At 34.7% G+C, this 26,778-nt stretch overlaps 1 protein-coding gene across 1 annotated transcript in view; it reads right to left on the reverse strand.

Moving 5' to 3' along the window:
* Positions 1-1,393: 1,393 nt before the first annotated feature.
* The window catches only part of LOC144252434 (1-phosphatidylinositol 3-phosphate 5-kinase-like), a 28,353-nt gene continuing 2,968 nt past the window's right edge, over positions 1,394-26,778 (reverse strand). The window contains 10 exon segments of the mRNA XM_077794758.1: positions 1,394-1,572; positions 2,110-2,257; positions 3,619-3,730; positions 4,094-4,251; positions 6,541-6,679; positions 14,317-14,406; positions 15,711-15,882; positions 15,885-15,917; positions 22,361-22,532; positions 23,457-23,575. Coding sequence (XP_077650884.1) covers positions 1,394-1,572; positions 2,110-2,257; positions 3,619-3,730; positions 4,094-4,251; positions 6,541-6,679; positions 14,317-14,406; positions 15,711-15,882; positions 15,885-15,917; positions 22,361-22,532; positions 23,457-23,575 — 1,322 coding nt within the window.

Here is a 26,778-nt window from a genome sequence, read left to right on the forward strand (position 1 = left end):
CATGGTATACTCTGCCTCTGATCCACATCTGTAAATTAATACTCAAAAGCATCACAATATCCTCCAGGTGGCAGTTAATTCTCACAAAAGTGTCATGTCTGCTTCACTGTCCTTTCATGCACACCCATATTTTCTCCATCATTCATCCAATTTCTGTTTTGAGGGTTTCCATAAAGATGTATACCTTACTTATGTTCCTTGCTAGTCAAATCTTCTCCTATCCCACACTCTCTAAATTTCTTATTTTTAAATAAAATACAGCTTATTATTTTAACTCTTAAAGACATTCTACCACATCTTGATAATAACTTACATTGACAATTAAGAGAAATTTGGTTTAGAAATGTAAATTTCTTTCAAATTATTTTAATAAAGATATTTAAGTTCAAAATCTTCCCATTTGTTACATTTTTCTTAAGCTCAAAACAGAGAGGAACAAAGAATTAGGAAAGCAGTCCAGATCTAAGTTCAGAGACAATCTGACCTGAGAAAACTAAATGCTTAAAATTCAAACTTCAGGTAAAATCATACAATAAAATACTTTATAATAATGACTTTTCAGTTATTATGACATAATAAACTCCCATAATTATTCATTTAATCATTCATTTTTTTTTTCATTTATGTACTTTTACATAATGCCATGTTAGGGCTATAATTTAAATTGGTTTTGATTATATCCAATAATGTAAATCTCACCATTCATTTTTTTTAAAGGCATTTTATTTTTTATGTACTGCTATCTTAGATTTTAAAAATGATTTATCTAATTTTTCCTTTTACATCAAATGCAATTTGGATATGGCTATTATTATTATTATTATTATTATTATTATTATATAAGTAGACTAATATCAACATAACTAAAAATAACAAATTAATTCACTTTTTATTAGAGAAGAATTTTTTAGTAAATATACTATATGTATAATAGGCCTTTTAAACTCCAGTAGAAAGATGTTTTAAATGTGTGAATAATTTCCCCCAATTTAATTCAATCATCTGAACAGGTTTAAATAAATATGTTATTATAAAATAGCATAGGTGAATAGGCTTTAAAATGTTAAACAAAGAGAAAAGAATAGAGCAGAACATCCATGTTATAAATGCAAAGAAATGCCACCTTGGAAGTTGCACATTATGGGAAAAGCAGTCAGATGTAGGTCCTTTTAAAAGACTACAAGCTTTAAACTGGGCATGGTGATACTGAGGGAGAAAACAAGAAATAAAAAGAACCAACCAAAACGATGTAGGGAGGAGGTATGGGGAAAATGAGAAAGGGTGAAACAAAACCCACATCAAATCCCCTCAGCCATACTGGAACAGAGGAAGCCAGAAGGACAAGCTGGCATGAGAGCCCAGCTCTCCAGCCTATTTGGATTCCAGATGGTGACTACCTCCTACCTTTTTGGTCAGCAGGGTGAGGGGGCACATGTGGGTACTTGGAGGGCTTCTTGATATGGAAGTTGACGTTGTCCAGCTCCACGTTCAGGCTGATAGACGCAGCTGAGTCACTGTCCACTGTGGACTGGAAACTGCTGACTGAGGTGCGCTTGCTAGGACTGGCAGAATCTTTTAGTGTTGGGGAGGGGAAAGAAATATAGGGAGAGGAGGGGAGTAAAAATGGGTTTTATCAGGGTATTAGAGGAAAGTAGAAAAATGTTTTTAATATACAAGCCCAATGTGCAATACCAAAATGGATACAGTATTTTCATGTACTTCTGTGTAGACTTAATAAAATTTGAACAAATTTAAATATAAAATCAATTTTTAAAATGAATAAGTATATTGGAGGTTCTGCAGAAAGAAAGTCTGATATCATAGGGAAGAGGTGAGAAAGTTATCTGCTATGATATTATTTGCTCAGAGTTATTTTTAAGCTGCTGCAAACTATAGACTACGGTAAAATCTGAAAACATACGTTGCCTAACAAGTTAGTATCTCAAGAAAATACTGTATCTAAGACAAGGATTGCTACTAGATGTTTACATCCGGTTGAAGCCATAAATTTTAAAGCAGATTTTTTTTCAACGAAATAAGTAATGCACTCATTTTACCATACACACATAATGATCCATAAAAACTAAAATGTTAGAAAGTAAAACTCACTAGCCAAATTATCGTCACCTTCTTCAGCTATCTGTTCTGTGTCGCTGTCATCAAACTTTATGTCTTTAAACCAGGATGGCTCAGAGTGTCCTTCCACAGAGTTCACGGAGTCACTGTCCGGAGAAGGTGTCTCAGAAAATTCTGTACTCTGAAAGTATCAAGACAGGATCCAAGCAACTGACCCTCAATGTCAACGATGCTGGGGGTATCACACAAGAAATAAATTGTACCCAATATTTTTATAAACATAACTGAGTAAATTTATTTAGAAAAATAAACAAATTAACAAGAACTAAGCTATAAAATATTATCATACAGGCAATTCCATTGTTAAACTGTAATTTTAATTAACTAGAAGTCTTAGGTTAGCATGTTACAAACACAATATTTCTTTGATATAGATTTTACAGGGTTTTATGTCATCCTTTAGTTATCAGAAAAGACTACACAGCATCTAGTCTAACCCTAAACAAACTCTGGGTCACATCCTGAAAAAATAACTGTCATACTTTAACAAATATACACCAGTCTTCAGGGTCATTTCTAACTACTGAGTTTCTCATTTTAGGTGCTAGGGATGTGCCTCAATGGTAGAACACTTGCCTGGCAGGGGTCAGGAAAGACATGCATTTAATCACTAATACCTCAAAAAAAATTTTTTAAAGTTATTTAGTAAACATACACACACAACATATATATTTAGTGTGTGTATGTACTTTATATATATATATATATAAATATACATATATGGTTATATAAATATTTTTAAAATTTTCTATCTTTAAGTAATTTTCATTTCCCTTGAGTTAGAAAAAGATATTATTTTATCATCAGTGCACAGTTTAATAGTACTAAAGAGTCAAAATCTGTTTCTATTTACTTTCCATTTTTCAATCATTTTGTTATACATGCAACTTTTAGTTATAAAAACATAAACAGTAAAAGTGAAAGCTATTAAATGACAAACTATAAGTTAACTATAAAACTAAGCCAAGTTTAAGCAAAACCACACCAAATAAAGTATTTAATCCTAATAGCAGGTTTTCATCTTTATTACCTTACTTTAAAAAAAAATATTTTGGGCTGGGGATGTGGCTCAAGCGGTAGCGCGATCACCTGGCATGCGTGCGGCCCGGGTTCGATCCTCAGCACCACATACAAACAACGATGTTGTGTCCGCCGAGAAATGGAAAATAAATATTAATTCTCTCTCTCTCTCTCTCTCTCTCTCTCTCTCTCTCTCTCTCTCTAAAAAAAAAAAAAAAAAACTTAAAAAAATAAAATAAAATAAAAATTAAAAAAAATATATTTAAAAAGGAGAAAACAGCATTGGGACTAGTGGTATAGCTCAATAAAAAAAAAAGTTGTAACTTTCCTCAAACAGCAAGGAAAATCTATTAGAAAAAAAGTTTCTTTGGTTAATTCAATTACTTTTTATTCTCACTGATGAAGAAAGACTTCAAAACAAGCTTGTTACATTCTCATTAGGAGTAAAAAAATGAAGATTACCTGCAGTGGTCTGTAGAGTGCATACTCATCCCTGAAAAGCTGGTCATGATGACTAACACAATCCAGCCAACGTCCATCAACCATTGCTTGTCCAATTGCTATAGCTTGTGCCCTGAATTAAGAGCAAGAAACATGAAATATTTTAAAAGTCAGTCAGAATAATTTTATAGTATGACATAATCTTTTTTTTTCCAGTTCAGAGTTCGAATTTCAAATTATCCTTGGACAGATAAGGAATAAAACAAGAGACTGGGGAGACTGGATGCAAATTAAAAAATTCGTCTAGATACCATAGTAAAGGATGAGAACCTATGGTAAGGCAGTCCTAAAAACCTTATTTTAATTACAGGAAATACTCAATGCATGCACACACCCCTCTCCATAACGGAAGAGTAAAAACATGCTAAAAACAGCATGCCTCCTACAAAGAACTTACAGTCTTGATGAAAAAACCTCTTTCTTAAGATCACAATACCTGGTAGCAGTATGACCATTTCGGATTAGCCAGTTAACCAATTCCTTTCCTACAATGCAATTGGGATGGGTTCTCAGCCAGTACCGGTGATCCTGAAACTCCATTCCACTACTGTGATGGCAGATTTTTTTCAACAGGTCCTTTAACTGAACACTGTCCTGCAATACATTGAGAGCAAGTGTTACTCATAAGAATGCTATTTACCTGTACAGATGCTTTCCTGTGATTTTCACATTCATAAAAGGAACTTTGATTTGCATTTCTTTAGAGCAACTAATTTTTTTAAAGATTCTTTTTTTATTGGTTGTTCAAAACATTACAAATCTCATGATACATCATCTTTCATACATTTGACTCAATTGGGTTATGAACTCCCATTTTTACCCCAAATACAAATTGCAGAATCACATTGGTTACACACTCACACTTTTACATAATGGCATATTAGTGACTATTGTATTCTGCTACCTTTCCTATCCCCTACTATCCCCCCTCCCCTCCCCTCCCATCTTCCCTCTCTACCTCCTCTGTGTTGTTCAATTCTCTCCCTTGTTTCCCTCCCCCTTTCCCCTCACGACCTCCTATATGTAATTTTGTGTAACATTGAGGGTCTCCTACCATTTCCATATGCTTTCCCTTCTCTCCCCCTTTCTCTCCCCCCACTCGTCTTTGTTTAATATTAATCTTTTCCTCATACTCTTCCTCCCTGTTCTGTTCTTAGTTGCTCTCTTTATATCAAAGAAGACATTTGGCATTTGTTTTTTAGGGATTGGCTGGCTTCACTTAGCATACTCTGCTCTAATGCCATCCATTTCCCTGCAAATTCTATGATTTTGTCATTTTTTAGTGCTGCGTAATACTCCATTGTGTATAGATGCCATATTTTTTTTATCCATTCATCTATTGAAGGGCATCTAGGTTGGTTCCACAGTCTAGCTATTGTGAGTTGTGCCGCTATGATCATTGATGCGGCAGTACCCCTATAGTACACTCTTTTAAGATCCTCAGGGAATAGTCCGAGAAGGGCAATAGCTGGGTCAAATGGTGGATCCATTCCCAGCTTTCCCAGGAATCTCCATACTGCTTTCCAAATTGGCCTCACCAATTTAGAGCAACTAATTTATATGATTTAATATAAATGATGCATACATGAGGAACAACTTGAACTAATTCCAAGCATGACTTTTCTGTTAAAAATCAATGATCCCAAGTACTATATTTTTGGATCAATGGCACATATTATCCATCTCCTAGTTAAGTACAAAATATATTCTTCTTTTTTGGAAACTGGATAACGGTAGAAGATGTGACAACAGGCAAATCACAATAATCTAAGGTAACTGTTCCTGGTAGCCTTTATGCCACCATATTCATTCCACCCTTTTCAGCACCACCCAACTGCTAGATAAATCTTCAAAAAAAAAAAAAAAACTTTATCCATTGCTCAGCAACTACAGATTCAAATCTAAACTTGAGTGACCAAATTCATTGCCTTTCACTGGGTAGTCCCAAATAACTGCACTCTCAATGCCCACACTCTCCAACTTAAATTTTCTCCCAATTAATAAATCCTACTTTATTCCATGGAAATGCCATGCTTATTCTTATCTCTATACCTTTCCTTACATCTATATATAAGATTCACTTTCTTTACTACTTATCCAAATCCATTTCGTCCTTCAAAACATAGAGCTCAATACCTTTTCTGACACCCTAATTAATGATCAATTTTTTAAATTTTATATCATTCGTGACGCTTTTTAGTATTAAGACATATATGTATTTATTTTACCGTTAAAAACATTTCTATTGATTTGATTTCTACCTCCTGAATTAAAAGTTGAGGATAGAAGCCATATCTTTCATTTCTTTGAATCACTCTGTGGATTGAACACATGATTTTATATATAAGCAAATGGAAGAAACTAAATATTATCTCACATAAACTGAATAAACTGTCTCAAAGGCTTCTCCATGTGTATAAGAAACTTGTTTCAGGGGGCTGGGGATGTGGCTCAAGCAGTAACGTGCTCACCTGGCATGTGCAGGGCGCTGGGTTCAATCCTCAGCACCACATAAAAATAAAAGATGTTGTGTCCACCGAAAACTGAAAAATAAATATTAAAAAAAATTCTCTCTATAAAAAAAAGTTAAAAAAATAATGCTTCAAATTTTAAACAGCAAGCTTAACCTAAGAGTTAAGCTCTCTTATATTATGTAGGAAACTGAATTCTGATCTTGCCAGAAGAAAGGGGTAAAAAAAATATTAATGCAATAAGTAGAGAAAGAATACTGACCAGTTTCTCAGGTGATCTGAGTAAAAAGTTAAGCTAATCATTTCTGTTTAACTGATATGCTATTTCATTTATGTTTCTTTAAAAAAAATCAATGAAATAGACATCCTTATGATCAAAACTAGCAATGGGTCAAAGACAGTGTACTAGTACCAGAAGAATTTTGCGTTCATCCTCAGTGGTCTCTGTCCTAACATATGTTCGGTTAGCCTGGGGACTGACAGATGTCTCATATGAAGGTACCATAGGAGAACCAGATCGATCCAATGACAGGTTAGTAATGCTGGCTGATCTGGAAACAAACAAACAAACAAACAAAAAGTAAAATAGCAGTTGTAAATTCATCTATAAATAGAATACAGTAAACATTCATATTTAAATAAATGCTTACTTGCCAATGTTAAGGGCAATTTCATTTTTTTATTGATTCTTTTTAGTTATGTATACAAGACAGTAGAATTTATATTGATATAATTATACAAGCATGGAATATATCTTGTTCTAATTAGGACCCCATTCTTATGGATGTACATAATGTGAGATTCACTGTGGTATGGTCATATACGTATATAATAAAGTTATGTCAGATTCATTCCACTGTCTTTCTTTTTCCTATCCTTCATTCCTCTTTGTCTAATCCAATGAAATTCTATTCTTCCCCTACTCTCTCCTTGTTGTGGCTTATCATCCACATATCAAAGAACTTTGGTTTTGGGGAATAGGTTATTTCAATTAGCATGATAGTGACCAGATGAATCCATTTACTGGCAAATGTCATAAAGTCATTCTTCTTTATGGCTGAGTAATATTCCATTATGTACATGTATCATATTTTCTTTATCCATTCATCTGTTGAAGAGCACATAGGTCGGCTCCATAACTTATCTATTGTGAACTGTGCTTCTATAAACATTAATGTAGCTGCGTCACTATAGTATGCTGATTTTAAGTCCTTTGGGTATAAACCAAGGAGTGAAATAACTGGGTCAAATGATGGTTCCATTTCTGAGGAATCTTCACACTGCTTTCCAGAGTGTGTGCACCAATTTGCAGTTCCACCATCAATGTGGGAGTATATCCTTTTCCCACACCGTTGTCAACATTCATTGTTACTTGAATTCTTGATAACTGCCATTCTTCCTAGAGTTTACTGTATTCTCAGTGTAGTTTTAAGGTGCTAGAGATGTTAAACATTTTTTTCATATATTTGTTGACCATTCATATTTCTTCTTCTGTGAAATGTCTATTCAGTTTTTTGCCCATTTATTAATTGGGTTATTTGATTTTTTGGTATTAAGTTTTTTTGAATTCTTTGTATATCCTGGAAATTAACACCCTGAGGTGCAGGTGACAAAGATTTTCTCCCATTCTATACGCTCCCTCTTCATGCTCTTGATTGTTTCCTTTGCTGTGAAGAAGCTTTTTAGTTTGATTCCATCTCATTTATGGGTGTGAGGACAATCCAGCTGTGACATCTGTTAACCCATTGATTGCCAGAGCTGATTCAGCTGATTTGGCTGCCTAGGTGGGTGCCCCCTTACTCGCTCACCACTTCTTGTATGTCCTCCCACTGTGTGCTCAATTGAAGAGGATGACCTTCTCCAATAGTGGAGGACTGTTCTTTAGTCAAGGGTATATTAGTAGCTGCATTGCCCTCCTAGAACCTCCAAATAAGCTCTCAAAGGCACTTTTAAAAGTAGTTATGATGATTATGTACAATGTCATTATTGGGAAAAACTAGGTGAAAGATACTCAGAAATTGTACTATCTGTGCAATTTCTATGTGAGTCTAAAATCATTTAGAAGTAAGTTTAAAAGAAAGTAGAAAGTAATTATGGAAATATTACAGAAAAATAATTATATAGTTATATATCAGTAATATTTCAAAGGAAGTAGATATAAACACTTGTTAAAAATATTAAAAATTAGGGGGTTTTATAGAGAAATATAAAAAATGGTAAATAAACATAGAAATAATATTACAAATCAGGAAGGAAAAAACTATAGTTCAGAGGTCAAATCCATCCTGTTTTTGTATAGCTCAAGGAACACCAATTCTGAACCCCAACTAAGTGAAATGTTATGTTCAAAAAAAGAATTCCTCTTTTCTTATTAGCAGACCTACATTTAAAATATTGTCCCCAGTTATTATTAAATTTTCATTTCATGAGTTAAAAAAACTAGTGAATATTTGTTTCTTCTGATGACAAAAGTACTTATACATGATTTACTTAAATGATTTATAAGTGTATTATCAACAGCATCAAGCAAGCTATTTAAAAAAAATATGTAGCTAAAAATTTACTTTGCTTCTACCTAGGAAAAATGAAACCGAATTTTAGCTTCCAAACAAAGGATAAAAGGCAGAAGCATCTCTGTGTTAGATACTATGAAACCCATTCATTAGGGCAACACACACACACACACATACCTTATTTAATCCTCACTGTATTCTTTAGAGTAGGTATTTATAGTTCCATGTTATAGATAATGAAAGCCAGAATTAGAGCTTTAGTTAATTTTAGGGCAACTCAGTTAATAAGCATGAGGGCTGCCATTCAAAATTAGGTTTCAGCCGGGTACAGTGGCACACTCCTGTAATCCCAGCAGCTCAGGAGGCTGAGACAGGAGGATCGTGAGTTCAAAGCCAGCCTCAGAAAAAAGTGAGGTGCTAAACAACTCAGTGTAGACCCTGTCTCCAAATAAAATACAAAAAATAGGGCTGGGAATGTGACTTAGTGGTTCAGTGCCCCTGAGTACAATTCCTGGAACCCGCCCCCCCCCAACCAAAAAAAGAAACTAGGTCTCAAATGAAAATCATCTTCTTTCCAATATAAAGATTTAAAAATATTTTTAAATAATTTAAGAAATTATTCAGAGATTTAGCAGAAAGTCACTATTAATGATTAATATATCAAATAACCTTTAAGCAATATTTTTAAAAATAATCAGCTATTCATTTCTTGGCATATTCTTTCAGTTCAAAGATTGCCACTATGTCTTACTCAATTAAAATCTCTTTTCCAGTTGGAGCATTAGTTCATGCATTCTGCTTTGTCTAATGTTCTAACCATCCTGCATTTATGCTATTACAGTGGCAGTAAGAAAAAAGCAAATTGGTTAATTTTGTTGTCAAAAGCGCTAATGAATATGCTAGTGGCAAGAATGCTGATGAAAATTATAAGCATAGGGCTGCCATTCATTGAATAAATTACATCTCTCCTAAAGACCTTCATCAATCTTAGAATTACTTGAAAACACATGAAGATATATTGTAAACACAGCTATCTCTTTGAGTACATGCCCACAGGAATACTACAATTTATCTTATTTTTTAAAAACTTTCCACATCCCTCTGCTGTATTTCCTTCCTTCTCTTTATAGCAAAACTCCCATTTCCAATTATTCCTCCATCCTATTTTAAACCCCAACCAACCCACTGAAATTACCTAGTATGCTTTAACTCATCTTACTTAACATTTCAGCATTTTAATTCCATGAAAACCTTTCTTCACTTGTCTAGTAAGGCAAACACACCTGGCCTGGTTGGCCCCTCCATCTCCTTCTTTATTGGGTCCTCTTCACTTCCCCAATCTCAGTCCTTGGTCCTATCTCCTCTTTTCACACTCACTCTGCTGACGATCCCCATCCAGGTTTATAACCTTAAATACCATTCACATAATAATGAAACCCAAGTTTATATTTCTAGCCTGTACCTCTTCCCTAAATTCTGGACTCATATATCCAACTGTCTATTTGACATCTTCCTTGGATCTCTAGAAGGTGTCTAATTCAGCTTGACACCTGTTAGTCAGAACTGCATATGCCTATAATCCCAGCAACTCCAGAGGCTAAGGCAGAAAGATCACAAGTCCAAGGTCAGCCTCAGCAATTTAGTGAGACCATGTCTCAAAATAAAAAGGGCTAGGAATGCAGCTCAGTGGTAAAGTACCCCTGGGTTCAATCCCCAGTACCAAAATAAATAAATAAAATCAAACTGTTACTCCCTGTCTTCCTCCATCTCAATTAATGGTGATTGCAATTGCTCAAGTCAAAAACCTGAGTCATCTTTGAATTCTCTTCCTGTTGTGGCCTACATTCAATTGACTAGCAAATGTCATTATGTCTATACTCAAAATGTATACAAAGATCATTATTAGGAACATTGATAAAAACAGAATACATACAACACATCAGATGACAGAAATTTCTTACCATTATAATTTCCAGAATTTATACATGATTATGTAAGGGACCTTAATTTTTTGTTCTAAGGGAACACACTTAAATATTAATAAGTAAAAAATAAGACTTCCTGTTTCTGGCCTGACATGTAAGAATCTTAGAAATTTTTACTCTGTCCTAACAACCAAAAAGCTAAAAAAACTGAAAAGTCAGCAATTCTTCATAGATCTGTCAGACAAATGAGATCACAGGACAAACTGCTACTTCAATCATAAGAATGAGACAGGTGTGTACAAAGAATAACAATTTACTGGAGCAGAAACTCACAAGTAGAAACCTCCCTGAAAAACAACTCATTTTAGGTAGAAAAACCTGAACTATAATTGACAAATTACAGATAGCTCAGTGTGAATAAGCCTGAAAACTCTAGGTGGGCCAAGTATTGGGGAGTGGGGCATGTATTTGTGAGTTTCATTTTCAGGAGTGCTACCAGGTCCTATTGGTGAATGTCAAAGAAAAAGGCCCTCCAGCTCCCCACCAAGGGAGGAAAAAAATATAATTTTGAATATGCCAGATCTTTTTAATAAGGCCTTCCCCGAGAAGAAACTATTTTATTAGAGCCTAACCTAGTAAAATAGCAGAGCTAAACACTCCCCCCTCCCCAGGGGAAGAGAAATACCCAATACCAGCCCCCTCTAAACCAACCATGTAGGGGAAGAGAAATACACAACTCTAGCCTCTTCCAACCATCCTGTCCCACCTAAGGAGGGCAAAGGAGTGGGGACAAGGACAGAGGGATAGGGAAGTACTTAAAAAGTTTATAGTCCATGGCACAGGCTCACCAAAAAACTGAGACTTAACCAAAGGAGTCTGAAGATACTTCCCCTCATCCATGCCTTATCATTACATGACTAAAGAAAGGCCTATTTACTGCAGTTTCTTTCACCTACTATATCATGTCTAGTTACCAACCCAGAAGGCATACTAAAAGGAAAAAAACAGTTTGGAGATATAGAACAAATATAAGAAAAAATTGGGTACGGCACAAATGTTGGAATTAACAGTGCAAGAATGTTTAACAAAACTTGTATGAGATCTAAATGAGGAAAACTACAACACATGAATAAAATAAAGAATAAATAGATATTTCATGAATAGGAAAACTCAATATTGTCAAGATGTCAAGTTTCTCCAAACTTGATCTGATTCATTGCAATACCAATCAAAAACCAGCAAGTTACTTTGTAGACATCAAAAAAGTAACTCTAAAGAATATAAGAGGCAGCAAAACATCCCAAATAGTCAACACACTATAAAAGGAGAAAAAGTTGGGGAACTGATACAACCTGACTTTAAGATTTACTATAAAGTCACAATAATCAAGGCAATGGTATTGGTAAAAGAATAGCCAAATACGTCAACAAAACATAAAAGAGCCCAGGAATAGACTCACATAAATTGTCAACTGACCTTTGACAAAGGAATAAAAGTAAAACAAAGGAGCAATTAATCTTTCCAAATAAGTTTCCAATCTGAAAACTCAACTGTCCATCCACATATTAAAAAATAAATAAATCTAGAAAAGAACTGATACCCTTCACAAATTAACTCAAAATGGATCATAGACATAATTGTAAAAGGCAAAACTCCTAGAAAATAACATAACAGAAAATCTAGATGATCCTGGATATGGTAATGAGTTTAAAAATATGACACTCAGGTCACAGTGCATGAAAGAAATAATTGATCATCTGGACTTCATTAAATTCTTCTGCTCTGCAAAAGACAATGTCAAGAAAATGAAAAGACAAGCCATACACTGGGAGAGAATATTTGCAAAAGACACATCTGATAAAGGACTATGATCTAAAACACAACAATATGCTAGGTGTGGTAGTACATGCCTCTAATTCCACCAACACAGGAGGCTGAGGCAGGAGGACACACGTTAGTGAGACTGTCTCAAAATAAAGAATGGAAAAACAGTGGGCATGGGGGCTGATGTTATAACTCAGCAGGAAGGCACCTCAGGAGTCAATGTTCAATGTGAGTAATGCCAAAAAAAATGTTTTTTAATTAACAATGAGAATTAAAAAACAATAAAGTTTTTTGCTGTATTTAAAAAAAAAATAAAACAAAAGTTTTTAAAACTCAATGATGAGAAAATAAACAAACTGATTACAGATGATTAAAGATTTTGACATCTCACCAAAGAAGATATACAAACCACAAGGCAGATAAAAAAGATGTTCAACATCGTATGTCATTAAGAAATGGCAAATTAAAACAATAATGAGATACCAATATACATCTATAACATTGGCCCAAATCCAAAATACTGGAAACACCAATGCTGGTATCATGAGGAGCAAGAGAAACTCTTGCTGGTAGGAATGAAAAATGATATAGACACTTTGAAGAACAGTTTGAAAATATCTTACAAAAATGTTTCTTACCAAATGATCAAGCAATCATGCTCCTTGGTATTTATCTGAATAAAGTGAAAATTACTTGTACACAGGTATTTATAGTAATCTTACTCTTTCAATTGCTAAAACTTGGAAGCAATCAAGATGCCCTTCAGTAGGTAAACAGATACTGTACAACTGGACAATGGAACATTATTCTGCACTAAAAATATCAAGTCATAAAAGATAAAGTGAAAACTTTAATGCCCATTACCAAGTGAAAGAAGCCAATCTTAAAAATCTACATATATTCAGTGAATATAATTCTGGTAAAAAGGAAAACTACAGAGACAATTAAAAAAATCAATGATTATCATGGGTTAGAGGGAGGGATGAACAGACAAAACACAGCAGATTTTTAAGGCAGTGAAACTACTACTCTGTATAGTACAGTGGTAGATACATGTCATTTTGCATTTGTCCAAATCCATACAACCTACAATACCAGGAGACCCTAATGGAAACTACAAACTTTGAATGATAATGTGTCAGTGTAGGTTCTATAATAAATATACCACCATGGTCCCAGATATTCACAGTAGTGAAGGGTTGAGCATATGGAGAACAATGGAAAAGGGCCTCTGTACTTTCTCCTCAATTTTGTTATCACCCTAAAATTGCCATGTAAAATAAATCTGATGAACTAAAGAAATAAAAGATAACAATGCATGAAACATACTCTCAAATGGTTCAGGAAAAAATGTATGTGCATGTGTAAAATGACAGAATAAGCAAAACATAAATAAGTAAATCTTAATGAATATATGGATACTTATTTTCCTATTCTTGCAAATCTTCTGCAAGTTTGAAAGTTTTTTAAAACAATTAAAAATTCAAGAAAAAAACACTCTCCCCATCTCATTCAGAGTAAAAGTCCTGACAATTAACTGTAAAACTGATCTACTTCAGACTCACAGGATTGTTTCTTATTAGTTGCTGGGAACTTGTCATTCCTGTTTTCTTGGTACACTCTTATACAAAAGGTCCACAAGGTTTCATTCTCTCACATCATTCTCTCACATCCTTCAGGTCTTTTTATTAAACTAGAAGACAGAGGATGGTGTAGGTACCAATATCTTAAGCCATTGATGAATACTGGAAAGAGCTACTCAAAGAATGAAAGCAAGAGCTGACCAACAAAAAGAAAATGATAGTTTAATTCAGCTTTTAGAACTGGGATTATAACAAGCAATCACCCTTTTTAATGCTTGTTGTTATTACCATGACAGGAAATAAAAAACAGACACAGAATACAGTGTTTCCATTTAGCATTTACCTATTTCGAGCGGGGGATTTCCCAGCATCCTCCTGAACAGATACAAGTCTTGTTGACAGAGTAGTGTTGGAGGAGTCTGGATGAATCAAACTACAAAGAAAATAGGAAAATATTGAGATCGCTTGGAACAGTAAAAGACAAACCCAATTCCAATGAGATATTTTAACATTTAAAAGCAAATTAAATCTTTTCCCCTGAAATTGGGGGATTATGGGTCACTTTTGCACTTGCTTGGATTAAGGTGAAAACTGTGTGATTATCATATCAAATGTCAAAAGAATGATAAAGTTTTTTAAGTGTACCAAACATTAAGAACACCAATAGTCAAACACGGTGGTGCATGCCGGTAATTCCAGCAACTCAGGAGGCTGTGACAGGAGGACTGTGAGTTCAAAGCCTCAGCAATAGTGAGAAGCTAAGCAATTTAATACAACCCTGCCTCTAAATAAAATATAAAAATAGGGCTGGGGATGCGATTCAGTGGCCATGTGCCCCTGAGTTCAATCCCAAGTACACCCCCCGCAAAATAACAATAAAATAATGAAATTGGTTGGATCAGTGACTTACATGATAATTTCCCAAATCACATATAAGATGGAAATGATTTGGGAAATATGAGTTCTAAAACTTTACTCTCTGTCCCCACAGCCCACTGGAATAGCAAAATAAAAAGCAAACCTAGGTCTAAGAGCAGGTTCCACCTCTTACTAGCTGTGTGACCAAATTCATTATTTAATCTTTCTGAACTTCAGCATCTGCATCTGTCAAAAGGAAAAAACAGTGCCTACCAAAGAGGTATAATGAATAAAAGAGAATGAATATTAAATAATTAGCACAAAGTCTAAAACTATTATTCTACCTTTGACATCTATCAAACACCTCTCAGGAAGCTATCATACCTGGTTTGTTTTATAAAATTTGTTTTATTAAATTGTACCTGCCAATTAAGGGCTCATATAGCCAGATCATACACAATTAAAAGATATTACTAATTAAAATAAAAAATCTAATTTCATTTAGAAATATGAATACAAATCTCATTAGTATTATCCCTAAAAAGACTTCATTAGGAATTATTAATCTCAGTGACTTCTATTGCCTATTCATCAAATATCATGAAGTTTATATACATGCCATGTGCTATTCTTGGTGCCAACAGTAAAACAGTGAGTGAACAATAAAGATATAGTCTCTCGTCTTACTGAGATTATACTCTAATTGGTCAATAACCTCACTACCCATAAACATCTATGATCCTGCTGGAGGTGAACCAAAGAGAAAGGAGAAAATGGTGAATTTGAAATAATTTGAATAAAAGTCAACCGAAAGCACTTATAAGTCAAGAAACTTAGTATTTCTCAAGTTTAAATAAAATTATATTCAAGTGCCAGTACCTTTGCCAGGCCAAATCATCCTCTAAGAATATGTTACGGCTGGCTTTTCTACTCCCAACAGGTGTTCGGGGTTCACTGGGATCAAGTACAGACACAGAGCAAGCAGAATCTGAAAGAGCACTCAAATCTTCCCCAATGGAATTACTGTCTGTGGAATGAGCATAACTTAAGCTATTTTTCTACAAAAGGTGCAAGCTCGGAGGTCTCCTGGGAGGAAAAAAAATTCAATAAGTAAATAAACCAATGTAAATGTAAACAACACAATTTCCCTAGGCAACAAGTGAGGAAATTAAAGTTTCTATTATGAAGCCCTGAAGAGTGGCCTCTAGAAGGGTACACAATTTTGAAATAAACTAATAAAATGGCCTAAACACAATATGATATATTGAGATAAACTTTGCTGAAATTCTTATAACGAACAGTTAAAATAGAAATGAAATGTACTTGGGAGAACAAACAAGATTACTTAATACTTCTATTTTTTTTTTTTTTTTTTAGGATGTAGTCCTGCGCAAAAATAAGTGTTAATTTCTACCTTGTTTTTCTAAAACATTGGTTTGTGATTCCGTAACAATTTGGTGTATTAAAAATGGAGGTGAAATAGTCATATGCCACATAATGTTTTGGTTAACAAGATCACATAATACAATAATTGTCACATAATGGAGCCGAAAAACTCCATTTTGTTCCCCCCACCTGCAGTACTGCGGATCAAACCCAGGGCCTCACACTTCTGAGGCAAGAATACTACCACTTATCTGTAGCTCTGGCCCTTGAAAAATTCTTATCACCTGGTGATGTTGTAGCCATCATAATGTTGTAGGGCAACACATTTCTAATGTTTGTGATGCTGTTATAAATAAATCTACTACTCTGTAGATCTTATAAAAGCATAGCACATACAATTACATATATTACATAAAAGTTGGTAATGATGATAAATGACTATGTCACTGACTTATGTCATTATGATCTACACTTTTTATCATTATTTTAGAATGAACAACCTTTTACTTATAAAAAATTTTACCATAAAACAGTATACCATGTTGGATCAGTAGCAGTCTCTCAATTGTTCAAAATGCTATGTTGATACCCAGAAGGCTAGATAGAAGGAACACCTGAGGCCAGAAGTTCAAAACCAGCCTGGGCAACTGCAAGACCCCAAAAACCCAATCCACCCTACCAAAAAAAAAAAGGGGGGCCATAGGGATCTATTAACCAGCACCATCCAGGTTGGTTTAAGTATATTCCATAATGTTCACACAAAGATAAACTCACCTAAGTGATGCACTTCTCAGAACTTACCCATCATTAAGCAACACAAGACTATATTTAACTTTACATGTAATTTAACAATTCTACCTTAATTATTTATTACCACTACTACTAAAAATCTGAAGTGACAGAAAAGATTTCTAAAAGTTCACTGTACTGCTTTTGCCATAATTTCACCAACTATAATAATACCTCTGTTTTATTTTAAAACTACTATTATATAATACTTAATTTTATTAAACTATACATGTATCTTAATCAAAATAAAATGTCAGTTGTTGATATACTAATTTCTGTCATCACAATTTAAAAGATAAAATCTATTAAAACTATTAAGAAAAATAGATCTGCATCCACTTCAATCAGGACCCCAGAAAACAGTAACAACAAAGTGAACACCAGTCTAGGATAATCAAAGCACTAGGATAATTATCATCAACTGACCAAGGCAGAATTTCAGTGAGGATGTGAAATTACTTCCTTCCTGAAAGACCTACAGTTTACCATTACAAAAGCGGGTTTGTTTCTTACACTATTAAAGGAAATCTCCCTGAACCAGTCAGCTCTCAAAACTAAAGTTATCAAACCAATAAAGACAGTCAAGCCTGACCAGGAAAGTTTCATTTCATTAGAGCATTCATCAGCAAAGGCCACTACACATATAAGTGTATTATATGATGGAAAAATTAAGGCTGATGAGACACAGTCCTGCCACCAGAGAACTCACAGTATACTGGAGATGATGGACATATATAATTTAAAATGCTGCATGATGAATGCATAGATATTACTTTTACTATTACCATAATAATTGCTTAATATTCATGGATCCTTTGATATGTGCCAGACATTGTTCCAGGTATTCTACATTTATTCAGCATCTCAATGTGCAATTGTGCACTAAATATATTATTCCCATTTGTGATGGTTAATCTCGGGTCAACTTGGCTAGACAAGGGGTTTGGTCAAGTAATCTAAACAGTTATCTGGGGTTGAGGGGTGCAGGGAGTATGATTAATATTTACAAATACTGAAGTAAAGCAAATTATTCTCCACAAGGTAGTGAGTCTCATCCAATCAGTTAAAGGTCTGAGGAGGTAAGACTAAAGTTTCCAGAATAAAAAGGAAATACTGCAAGGCAGAAATCCTATAGAAGTTTTCAGCCTGCTAGCCTCCTTGAGAATTTCAGACTTGCCAGCCCTTCACAATCATTAAATCACTTGAGCTGATTCCTTAAAATACAGATAAACTTCTCTCACTCATTTGCTCAGTGTGTGTGCATAACTCCATTCATTCTGTTTCTTTAAAGAATTCTCACTAATGCAGATTTTGGTACTGTTATATTTGAATATGAGATGTCCCTCAAAAGATCCTGTAGTAATGCAGTAATAAGGTGAAATGACTGGATTGTGAGAGCTGTAACCTGATCAGTCTAGCCTAGTTTAAATGGACCTCCTGGTATCTGTAGGTAACTTGTATGTGGCTGAAGGAGGTGGGTCATTAGGTTCATGTCTTTCCTCTCTGCTTCCTGACCCCACCATAAACTAAGCAGCTTTCCTTCACCACTCCCTTCTGCCATGAAGCTCCATCTCATCTCAGGCCCAGAGCAGTGGACTCAATTGACCATGGATTAAACTTCTGGAACCAGGAGCCAAAATAAACTTTCCCTCCTCTATATTGTTTTTGTCAGGTATTTTTTGTCACCAGACACACAAACATAACTAAAACTGGTAAAAAGAATGGTTCCAAAGGAAAAGAATTTTAAGGATAAGGTTCCTGAATGGGCTTTCATGTTTCTAGAACTGGTTCTCTGATTGGACTGAAAGGCACTAATGATTTTATTTCTAACAGCAAAGAGAATATTGATAATCTATGGTGTGCTTAGCAATACAAACATGCAAAATATCACCTATGTATGGATACTCCTAATCAAATACTTATAAGAAGCAAGATTATGAGTTACTATGTATTTAATCTTTGAACATTTTTGTCAAACTAATAAGTATATTAAGATAAACTTATTGTTCCTAATTGCACTACACAAAGTAGAGAAATAAAAGAATAACCTCAGGATTCAAATTCCCAGTTCAAGAACTGAGCTAATTAAAAGTTTCTGTCTTCCCTGAAAGAATCCCTTATCTCCTATGGCCTCAGTGCTAAGATTGCTGAATATCTAACCAATTCTCAAAATACAAGTGGCTGAATTAATACACATAACAACAAAGACAGAGACAGGAGTGATGGTTCTGTTCACAAGCCAAAGAACATGAAGAACTACCAGCAACCACCGGAAAATAGGAGAGAAGCCTGGATGAATTCTCCCTTGGAGCCTCCAGAAGGAAGTAAGACTGCCAACACTTTGATTCCAAGCTTTTGGCCCCCAGAAATGCAGAAACGGGAGAACAAATTTCAGTTGTTTAAAAAAAATACCAAACCCATAACTTCAATTACCAATCTTGCAGTATGTCTGCTAATAAAGTGAGGACACTGATTAGGAAGAAATGGGATCCTGAAAATTAGAATGAAGATATATGGGAAAAGCCAAAAGAAGCTAAGGATATTAAACCCCCAAATCTGAACCTCCTGTCGGAAGTAGCCTTTCCAAGTCATCCGAAATTAACTCTGCTTTGCTTCAGGAATTTGTAATGCCCTCCCTCGAGTTAGGTGCCTTGCAAGACACTTCTAATTCCCCTCAAGATCTATTCCTAGTACCTCCAACCCATAGTCAAGTCCTGTCAGGTCTTAAAGGTAAGGTACAAAGTAAGACCAATGAGGATGTATGTGGTATACCCGAAGAACCAAATGACTATTCCAATTAATATAGACAAAAACCCAAGGAATGTGTGAGATGGCTATTGAGGGTATAGGATAAGAGTGGATAGAAAATTGGCCCAAGTTGAATTTACTGATATGGGTCCATTAAATAGAGATTCCATATTTAATCTTGCAGCTTGAGAAGTTAAAAGAAGCTCTTAAGTCTATTTAGTTGACTGGCTAAAAAATATGAATCTTTAAAAGGTGGCTTATATTAAAAATGAAGATAAAATGCCTGAACTCCCCTAATATACTACAGAGCAAGGAATACATGAGCTTAGGAAACAGGAATGAGTCAATTTTGCACATACATAACCACACTCCCTCTCTCTTATTATGTGATGCTCTGCATGACCTTTGGGCTCTGCTAGCAAGAAAGACATCACCAGAGGAGTACCCTAGACCTTGTACCTCTACAATCAACAAAAACAGGTATTTGGTTTTTTTTCCTGATGCCAATTATGAAACAGGGATTGGTATGTACTGGTTTGGCTAACGTAGCCAAACCTGCAGAGGAATTCAGTACAGCTCAATTCATTGTTCAACAGCTACTGGGTTTATTTGGTCAAGATACTCGTAATATGGAAGCAGAAGCTTCTCATACTTGTTGTATTTGGAGCTATCACCAGGAACTAAAAGCTAAAGTAAACAAAAGATTTTCTTCCTGATAACTTGAATAATCTGGATGTAGACAAAACCACTGGGACCTAGTTATGATTTGATTATTTATAAAGTAATGCTAATTGTGCTAATACTTGGAAAGCATAAAAAATCTAGTTGTAAGTGATAGTAGTGTTTGATTTGACAGAAAACTAAAGTAAACTTTTAATAATAGTCTCTCTTTACATATGACTTAAGGAATTTATCTATGGATATTAGTAACCTTTTTCTATGATTTGCCTATAATAAATCATACTTGGTCACACACATAAAATAGAGTGGATTTGCCATATAAAACCTGCTCCCTTATCCCTGAAAGATATACCATTCAGCACAACCATGAAACATAAATTTGTGAGGGGAGACTCAGAATCCCTGAAGGGCTCTGGCTGCTATTGCTTTTCTTTTTAGATAAGAAATTACTGCTACCACTGAACCAGGAAAACCAAATGCAATTGGGATAACTGGATCCTCAGGTATCAGGGGCCAAAGGGATTTATGGCCTTTGAATACTGTGACTATACAATTAAAGCAAGGAAACAGTCAACTTTTTCAGGGATTACCAGCACTAACTCTAAACTGAAACTAATTCCAAGGACTCAAACATCACTGTTGTTCACCAGTCACAGCAGAGGCTTAGGGAGGCATGGCAACTGATGGGAGTTTTAGCTCAGGTACATGTGACAGTGAGTTTAGTGGATCCCCAAAGCCCATTCTGTGGTTATTTCATCAGTTCTAGAATATATAATTGATATAGACATATTCAGCAACTGGTAAAATCCATACATTGATTCCTTAACCTCTATTATGGTGCTTCTGGCCTCCAGAACTGTAAGACAATAAATTTCTATTGTTCTAAGCCATTCAGCCAGTACTTTGTTATGGTAGTCCTAAGAGACTAAAATGCCAGCCAGGCATGGAACACACACCTAAAATCCCAGTGACACAGGAGGCTGAGGCAGGATGATCACAAGTTCAAGGCCAGCCTCAGCAATTCAGCAAGTCCCTCTTTCAAAATTAAAAAAAAAAAAAAGACCAGGGATCTAGCTCAGTGGTTAAGTGCCTCAATAAAAAGGAAAGAAATCAATCCTAACCGTATGAGATAGATTTTATCCTAAGGGTAATGGTAGCTCTGAAAAGGTATTTATCCTAAGAGTACTAAGCAGGGAAATAACCTGACATGATCAATTGGCATTCTACAAATACTGACTTGAATATGAAAAATGAATTCAAGATAGGGAAAAACTAGGAGTAAGAAAATCTCTTAAAAGCTCTAGTCAATCTGGATGAAAGATAATGAACTCTGTAGCAATTTTAGTTTCTTTTTTTTTTCAAGTGAATGAAAGCAAAAGGAAAATCTATACAATAACAAAAATAACATGAAAGAAGTCAAGAGCATTTTCTTGAGTAATTTTGGTCCACCTTCCACTCCAAATCACTGCATAAATCCACACACCATTGTCAGCTTTCTTCTGTTTCAACAAATAACTTGAATTTTCAGTATTGCTAAAATTTGACTATGTTCCTTATGGAAGAATAAGAGTAAGATACAATTTGCCAAAACATAGTGTCATATAAGTCAAGAAAAAACTTTAAAAATAAGAACTCTCATAATAATATAAATTAGAAATCTACCCTAACCATCTTGTCTGATAAGTTTTAACATCCCTAGAGCTTTCTACTAGTATCTATGATACACTGTCTTTTATTCTAGTTATTTTTTAACTTTCCATCTACTTTATCACTTGACTGTGAAGTGCTGTCGCCCTCACTATTGCATCCCCACGCCTTACACACAAGGCCCAAAATAAAAATTGGCTTATTGTTGGTCCTGTATTATAATTATTTTATACTTATGACCTTTAAAAATTGTAATACTGTCAATAAAATGCATTTACCTGTATAGCCCATAAATTTTCCAGGGATTTCTTGATTACAGCAATGACTGCAGAAAATCTGCCCACATAGTTGGCAATGGTGTCTGCGCCTAAAGGTTGTGAATTTTTCACTACAGTCACAGCACTCTTTACATTGGCTATCTGGCATCCAGTATTGCTTCAGGTCACTATCCTATAACAATAAAAATGTGTGAAGACTTCTTGAAAATACTGATTTTTATATTGTAATGGCAAATAAAATCCTTGAAGATTTTTTTTACAGAAATGAGAAGTTAATTCTAAAATTCATAATAAATGCAAAAGACCAAAATGACCAAGAACAATCCTGAAGAATAAAACAGGATTTACATTACCATCCTTCAAGACTTATTCAAAAGCTATATAATTTTAAATAGTACTGGTGCAAGGACAAAAAAAAATGGAGATATGGAACAGAAAAAAGTAGCTTAGCATACACTAATGTGTACATGATTTTTGTGATAAGATTTACAGCACAATCAATGACAGATGGTCTTTCAAAAACTATGGTGCTATCCTCATGTCCATTATATCCAAATAGACATGAAAATAAAAGGAAACTTGACCCTATTTATTCACACAAATAATAAAGCTTCTTAAAAAGAATCATAGGGGTATATCTACAGATCCTGGCCTGAAACTAGCCTTAAAAGGAGAAAAAAAACACTAGCCTTAAAAGGAGAAAAAAAAACTGATACAATTAACCACATTAAAGTTAAGAACTTACGTTAAAAAAATTGTGGTTTTCACAACTGAAATAAATAATAAATATACTATCATTTTATTCTTTATTTTTGGTACCAGGGATTGAAACCATGGCACTCAACCTCTGAACCACATCCCCAGCCCTTTCTTATATTTCATTTAGAGATAGAGTCTCACTAAGTTGCTGAGGCTGGCTTTGAACTCAAGATTCTACTGCCTCAGCCTCCCAAGCCTCTGGTATTACAGGTCTGCACCACCACACCCAGCTTAACAAATACATTTTCTTTCAAGTCATATTATGTCATTTTTCAGTGGGAATGGTATGATCCCAAAAAGTATGTAAGAAGAAATCTTCCAAAGCACTAATTATTACCTGGCTTTTTCCCTCCATGATTTCTTTGAGACGTTTTAATACTGTGCTGAGGCTTCGAAGCTGAACAGCTGTACGAGGATCATGACCTCCAAAGGTAGGTTCTGCCTTCCTTCTTGTATCTGAGTCATATTAAAAAAAAAAGAGAGAACAACAAAGGCAATCTTGTTAACGGTTCCTTGTGTCTATATAAAACACTGCATCTATGTGATGTGAAGTGCTTTTATTACTTGTATTCTCCCAACCAGTGACATAGGTTGAGAGTTAAGGGTGGTCTTTATAAGGGTAACAGACTGTTGAAAGTATTTCTTATTGCCATGTAAAATACTATTTCACAAGCAAGTAAAAGCCATCTAAGACAAGAACTATCTGAGCTGATGGTTTGGAGGCCTAAAACAGCAGCATTATCTACATGGTCAGAATTCAGTAATGATTTCTTTTGCTCTTTGGTCCCAGCCTATAATAAATACCTGCTGGACATTTAACAGAAGAAAAAGCAACTCCAGAGGATTAAACACTAGCCATAAAAGGAGCAAAAAAAAAAAAAAAAACTAATAAACCACATTAAAGTTAAGAATTTAGGTTAAAAAAATGTGGTTAGTTTAGCTTAGTCTCTATAGTCAAATAGGTAAGCAATAGGATCAAATGGTTCACTTCTGGGGCTAATCATCAAAAAGAAATAACTCACCCCTAAAGATTCTGATAGAGGGCTGGGGTTGTGGGTCATCGATAGAGCACTCACCTAGCATGTTTGATCCTCAGCACCACATAAAAATAAATAAAACAAAGGTATTGTGTCTAGCTACAACTAAAAAATAAATATATTTTTTAAAAAAGATTCTGATAGAATTCAAAACATCTAAGAGAGTAGATTTGACCATGATAAAATCTGACAAATGTCCAAGCATATTATAACTGCCAAAGAATTGCTAAAACTCTAGTCCTATCCTTCTCTATTGCACCCAACCCAATCCTGTAGTTCCAAACTGAAAGGGTCAGGTATTTTGGTCATAGTGACAAAAAGTTAAGATACTCCAGCTGTTTCAAAACCTAAGCGTGAACAGGAGGTGATCTGACAAAAAAGATGAGTTATCTAACTATGGACTGACAACTCTGTAACCATGAACCCAAAATAAACTTTTCTTACAAGTTGTTCCTCTCAGGTATTTTGGTCATACTGACAAAAAGTTAAGACACTCCAGCTGTTTCACTGAAATGGCAATACTAAACATAAATCTATCTATAATAAAACAAGCCCAGATTCTAGCTTTGTAACCAGAATGGTAGATGCCCACCAAAAGTGCCACTAGTAGGTAACTGTACTTTTCTTGTGGACCAAAACTACTGCAGTTTCTATTCCTGGATTAGTGTTATGGTTTTGATATGAGGTGTTCCTGAAAAACTCAAATTAGTTAATACACGAATATTCAGAGATGAAATGTTTAGGCTATGGACACTATAATCTTATCAGTGAATCAATCAATTTAATGGATTAATAATCTGAGTGGATTACTGGGTGGTAATTATAGGCAGCTGGGACATGACTGGAAGAAGGAGGCCAGTAGGGGTATATCCTTAGGCCTTATATTTTGTTCCTAGCTACTCACTCTCTCTACTTCCTAACTGCCAAGAGCTGAGCAGCTTTCCTCTACCATGTCCTTCTATTCTAACATTCTGCCTTGCCTCAGGCCCAGTGTAATGGAGTTGGCTGACTATGGAGTGAAACTTCTGAAACCATGAACCCAAAGTAAACTTTTCTTAAAAGTTGTTCCTATCAGGTATTTTGGTCATAGTGACAAAAAGTTAAGACACTCCAGCTGTTTCAAAATCTAAGGGTGAATAGGAGGTGATTTGACAAAAAAGATGAACATCCAATTAGCTTAAACACTCTAGTCTTATAACCCATGGAGCTCCCACTAACCTAAACAGACTGCAGTTATTTCCAAGGTTTCAAGTACCCACAGGCAACTGCAGTCTAAAATTTTAACATTTGTCTTCATTCTTTCAAGAGAAAGAGACAACAATCACATGATTTTTAACATATTTATTGTCATATTTATTTTTGTTACTCTCTTTCTATGCCTAATTTACAAGTTAAACTTTATCACAGATGTGTACATATGGGGATAAAAAACATAGGGTCTGGTACTATCTGTGTTTTCAAGCCTCTACTGGTACAGAAAAGAAAGGAGGTTTAGAGTATATCCCTGCAGATAATGGGAACTACTATAAAATGGAAAATCTGGGGCTGGGGTTGTAGCTCAGTGGTAAAGCACTTGCCTAGCATGCATCAGACACTGAGCTCGATTCTGAGCACCACAAACAGATAAATAAAATAAAGGTCCATCAACAACAACAACAACAAAATAATAATGATTTAAAAAATAAAATGGAAAATCTGCCTCAAACTCACTATTTGCCAGATTTATATTAGGTGTGCTTTGTTTTAGTTGGGTGGGAAATAAAAGATTGCAAAGAAATGAGAGGTTGATATCTAAATCCAAATTTACAAAGAATTACCTAAAACAATTTAATGAAATAATCACTGTATCTAAACTGCACTTATTTTTAAACACTTTGAAAACTTTTTATCTTAATTTAGCATTAGTAATACCTCAGAGGTGGTACTAAAATGTAAGTATTAGAACGACCAAATTATTCTTGAGTCTCAAAATATAAAGCAACTATCCATGAATTATAAGTTGAAAAAGGAGACAAAGCTGTGAGAATTACAATGGGAATGCTCCGCATACTGGCAATAACAAACTGTGAAGCCCCTTGCATTTAGCTACTTAGAAATACAAGATAGTATTAATAACATCATCCACTGGAAAAGGATGAGTGAGGCTCTTCCTAGAACCATGAGCACTAGTGCCCTTGAATTAAGATGAACAGACACTGAGAAAATCTAGTCTAGCTCTTTGCTCTTAGGCAAATAATCTTAGCTGCTTCTTATAAAAGAGATACCAGGAAATTAAATTATTTTCCTAAGGTCTAAAGCCAGTACATAATTACAGTTCTTTAGTGAAGAAAGGAACTTATTTGGCCAAACAGTCCCAGGCTTTTGAAGTTCGAATGCATCTAAGGTAGAATCCAAGAATAAAGACAATAAAAAAAGGTAGAGGGGCTGGGGTTGTAGCTCAGTGGTAGAGCACTTGCCTGGCACATGTGGGACACTGGGTTCGATCTTTAGCACCACATAAAAAAAAACTAAATTAGTAAAATAAAGATATTTAAAAAATTTTTTTAATATAGAAACTGCAACAAATGAGACATGAGAAGCTCCATCTAAAAATATTTAAATTCAATTGTATCATAACACGAC

This window comes from Urocitellus parryii, unplaced genomic scaffold (genome assembly GCF_045843805.1).
Source record: "Urocitellus parryii isolate mUroPar1 unplaced genomic scaffold, mUroPar1.hap1 Scaffold_43, whole genome shotgun sequence".
Lineage (NCBI taxonomy): Eukaryota > Metazoa > Chordata > Mammalia > Rodentia > Sciuridae > Urocitellus > Urocitellus parryii.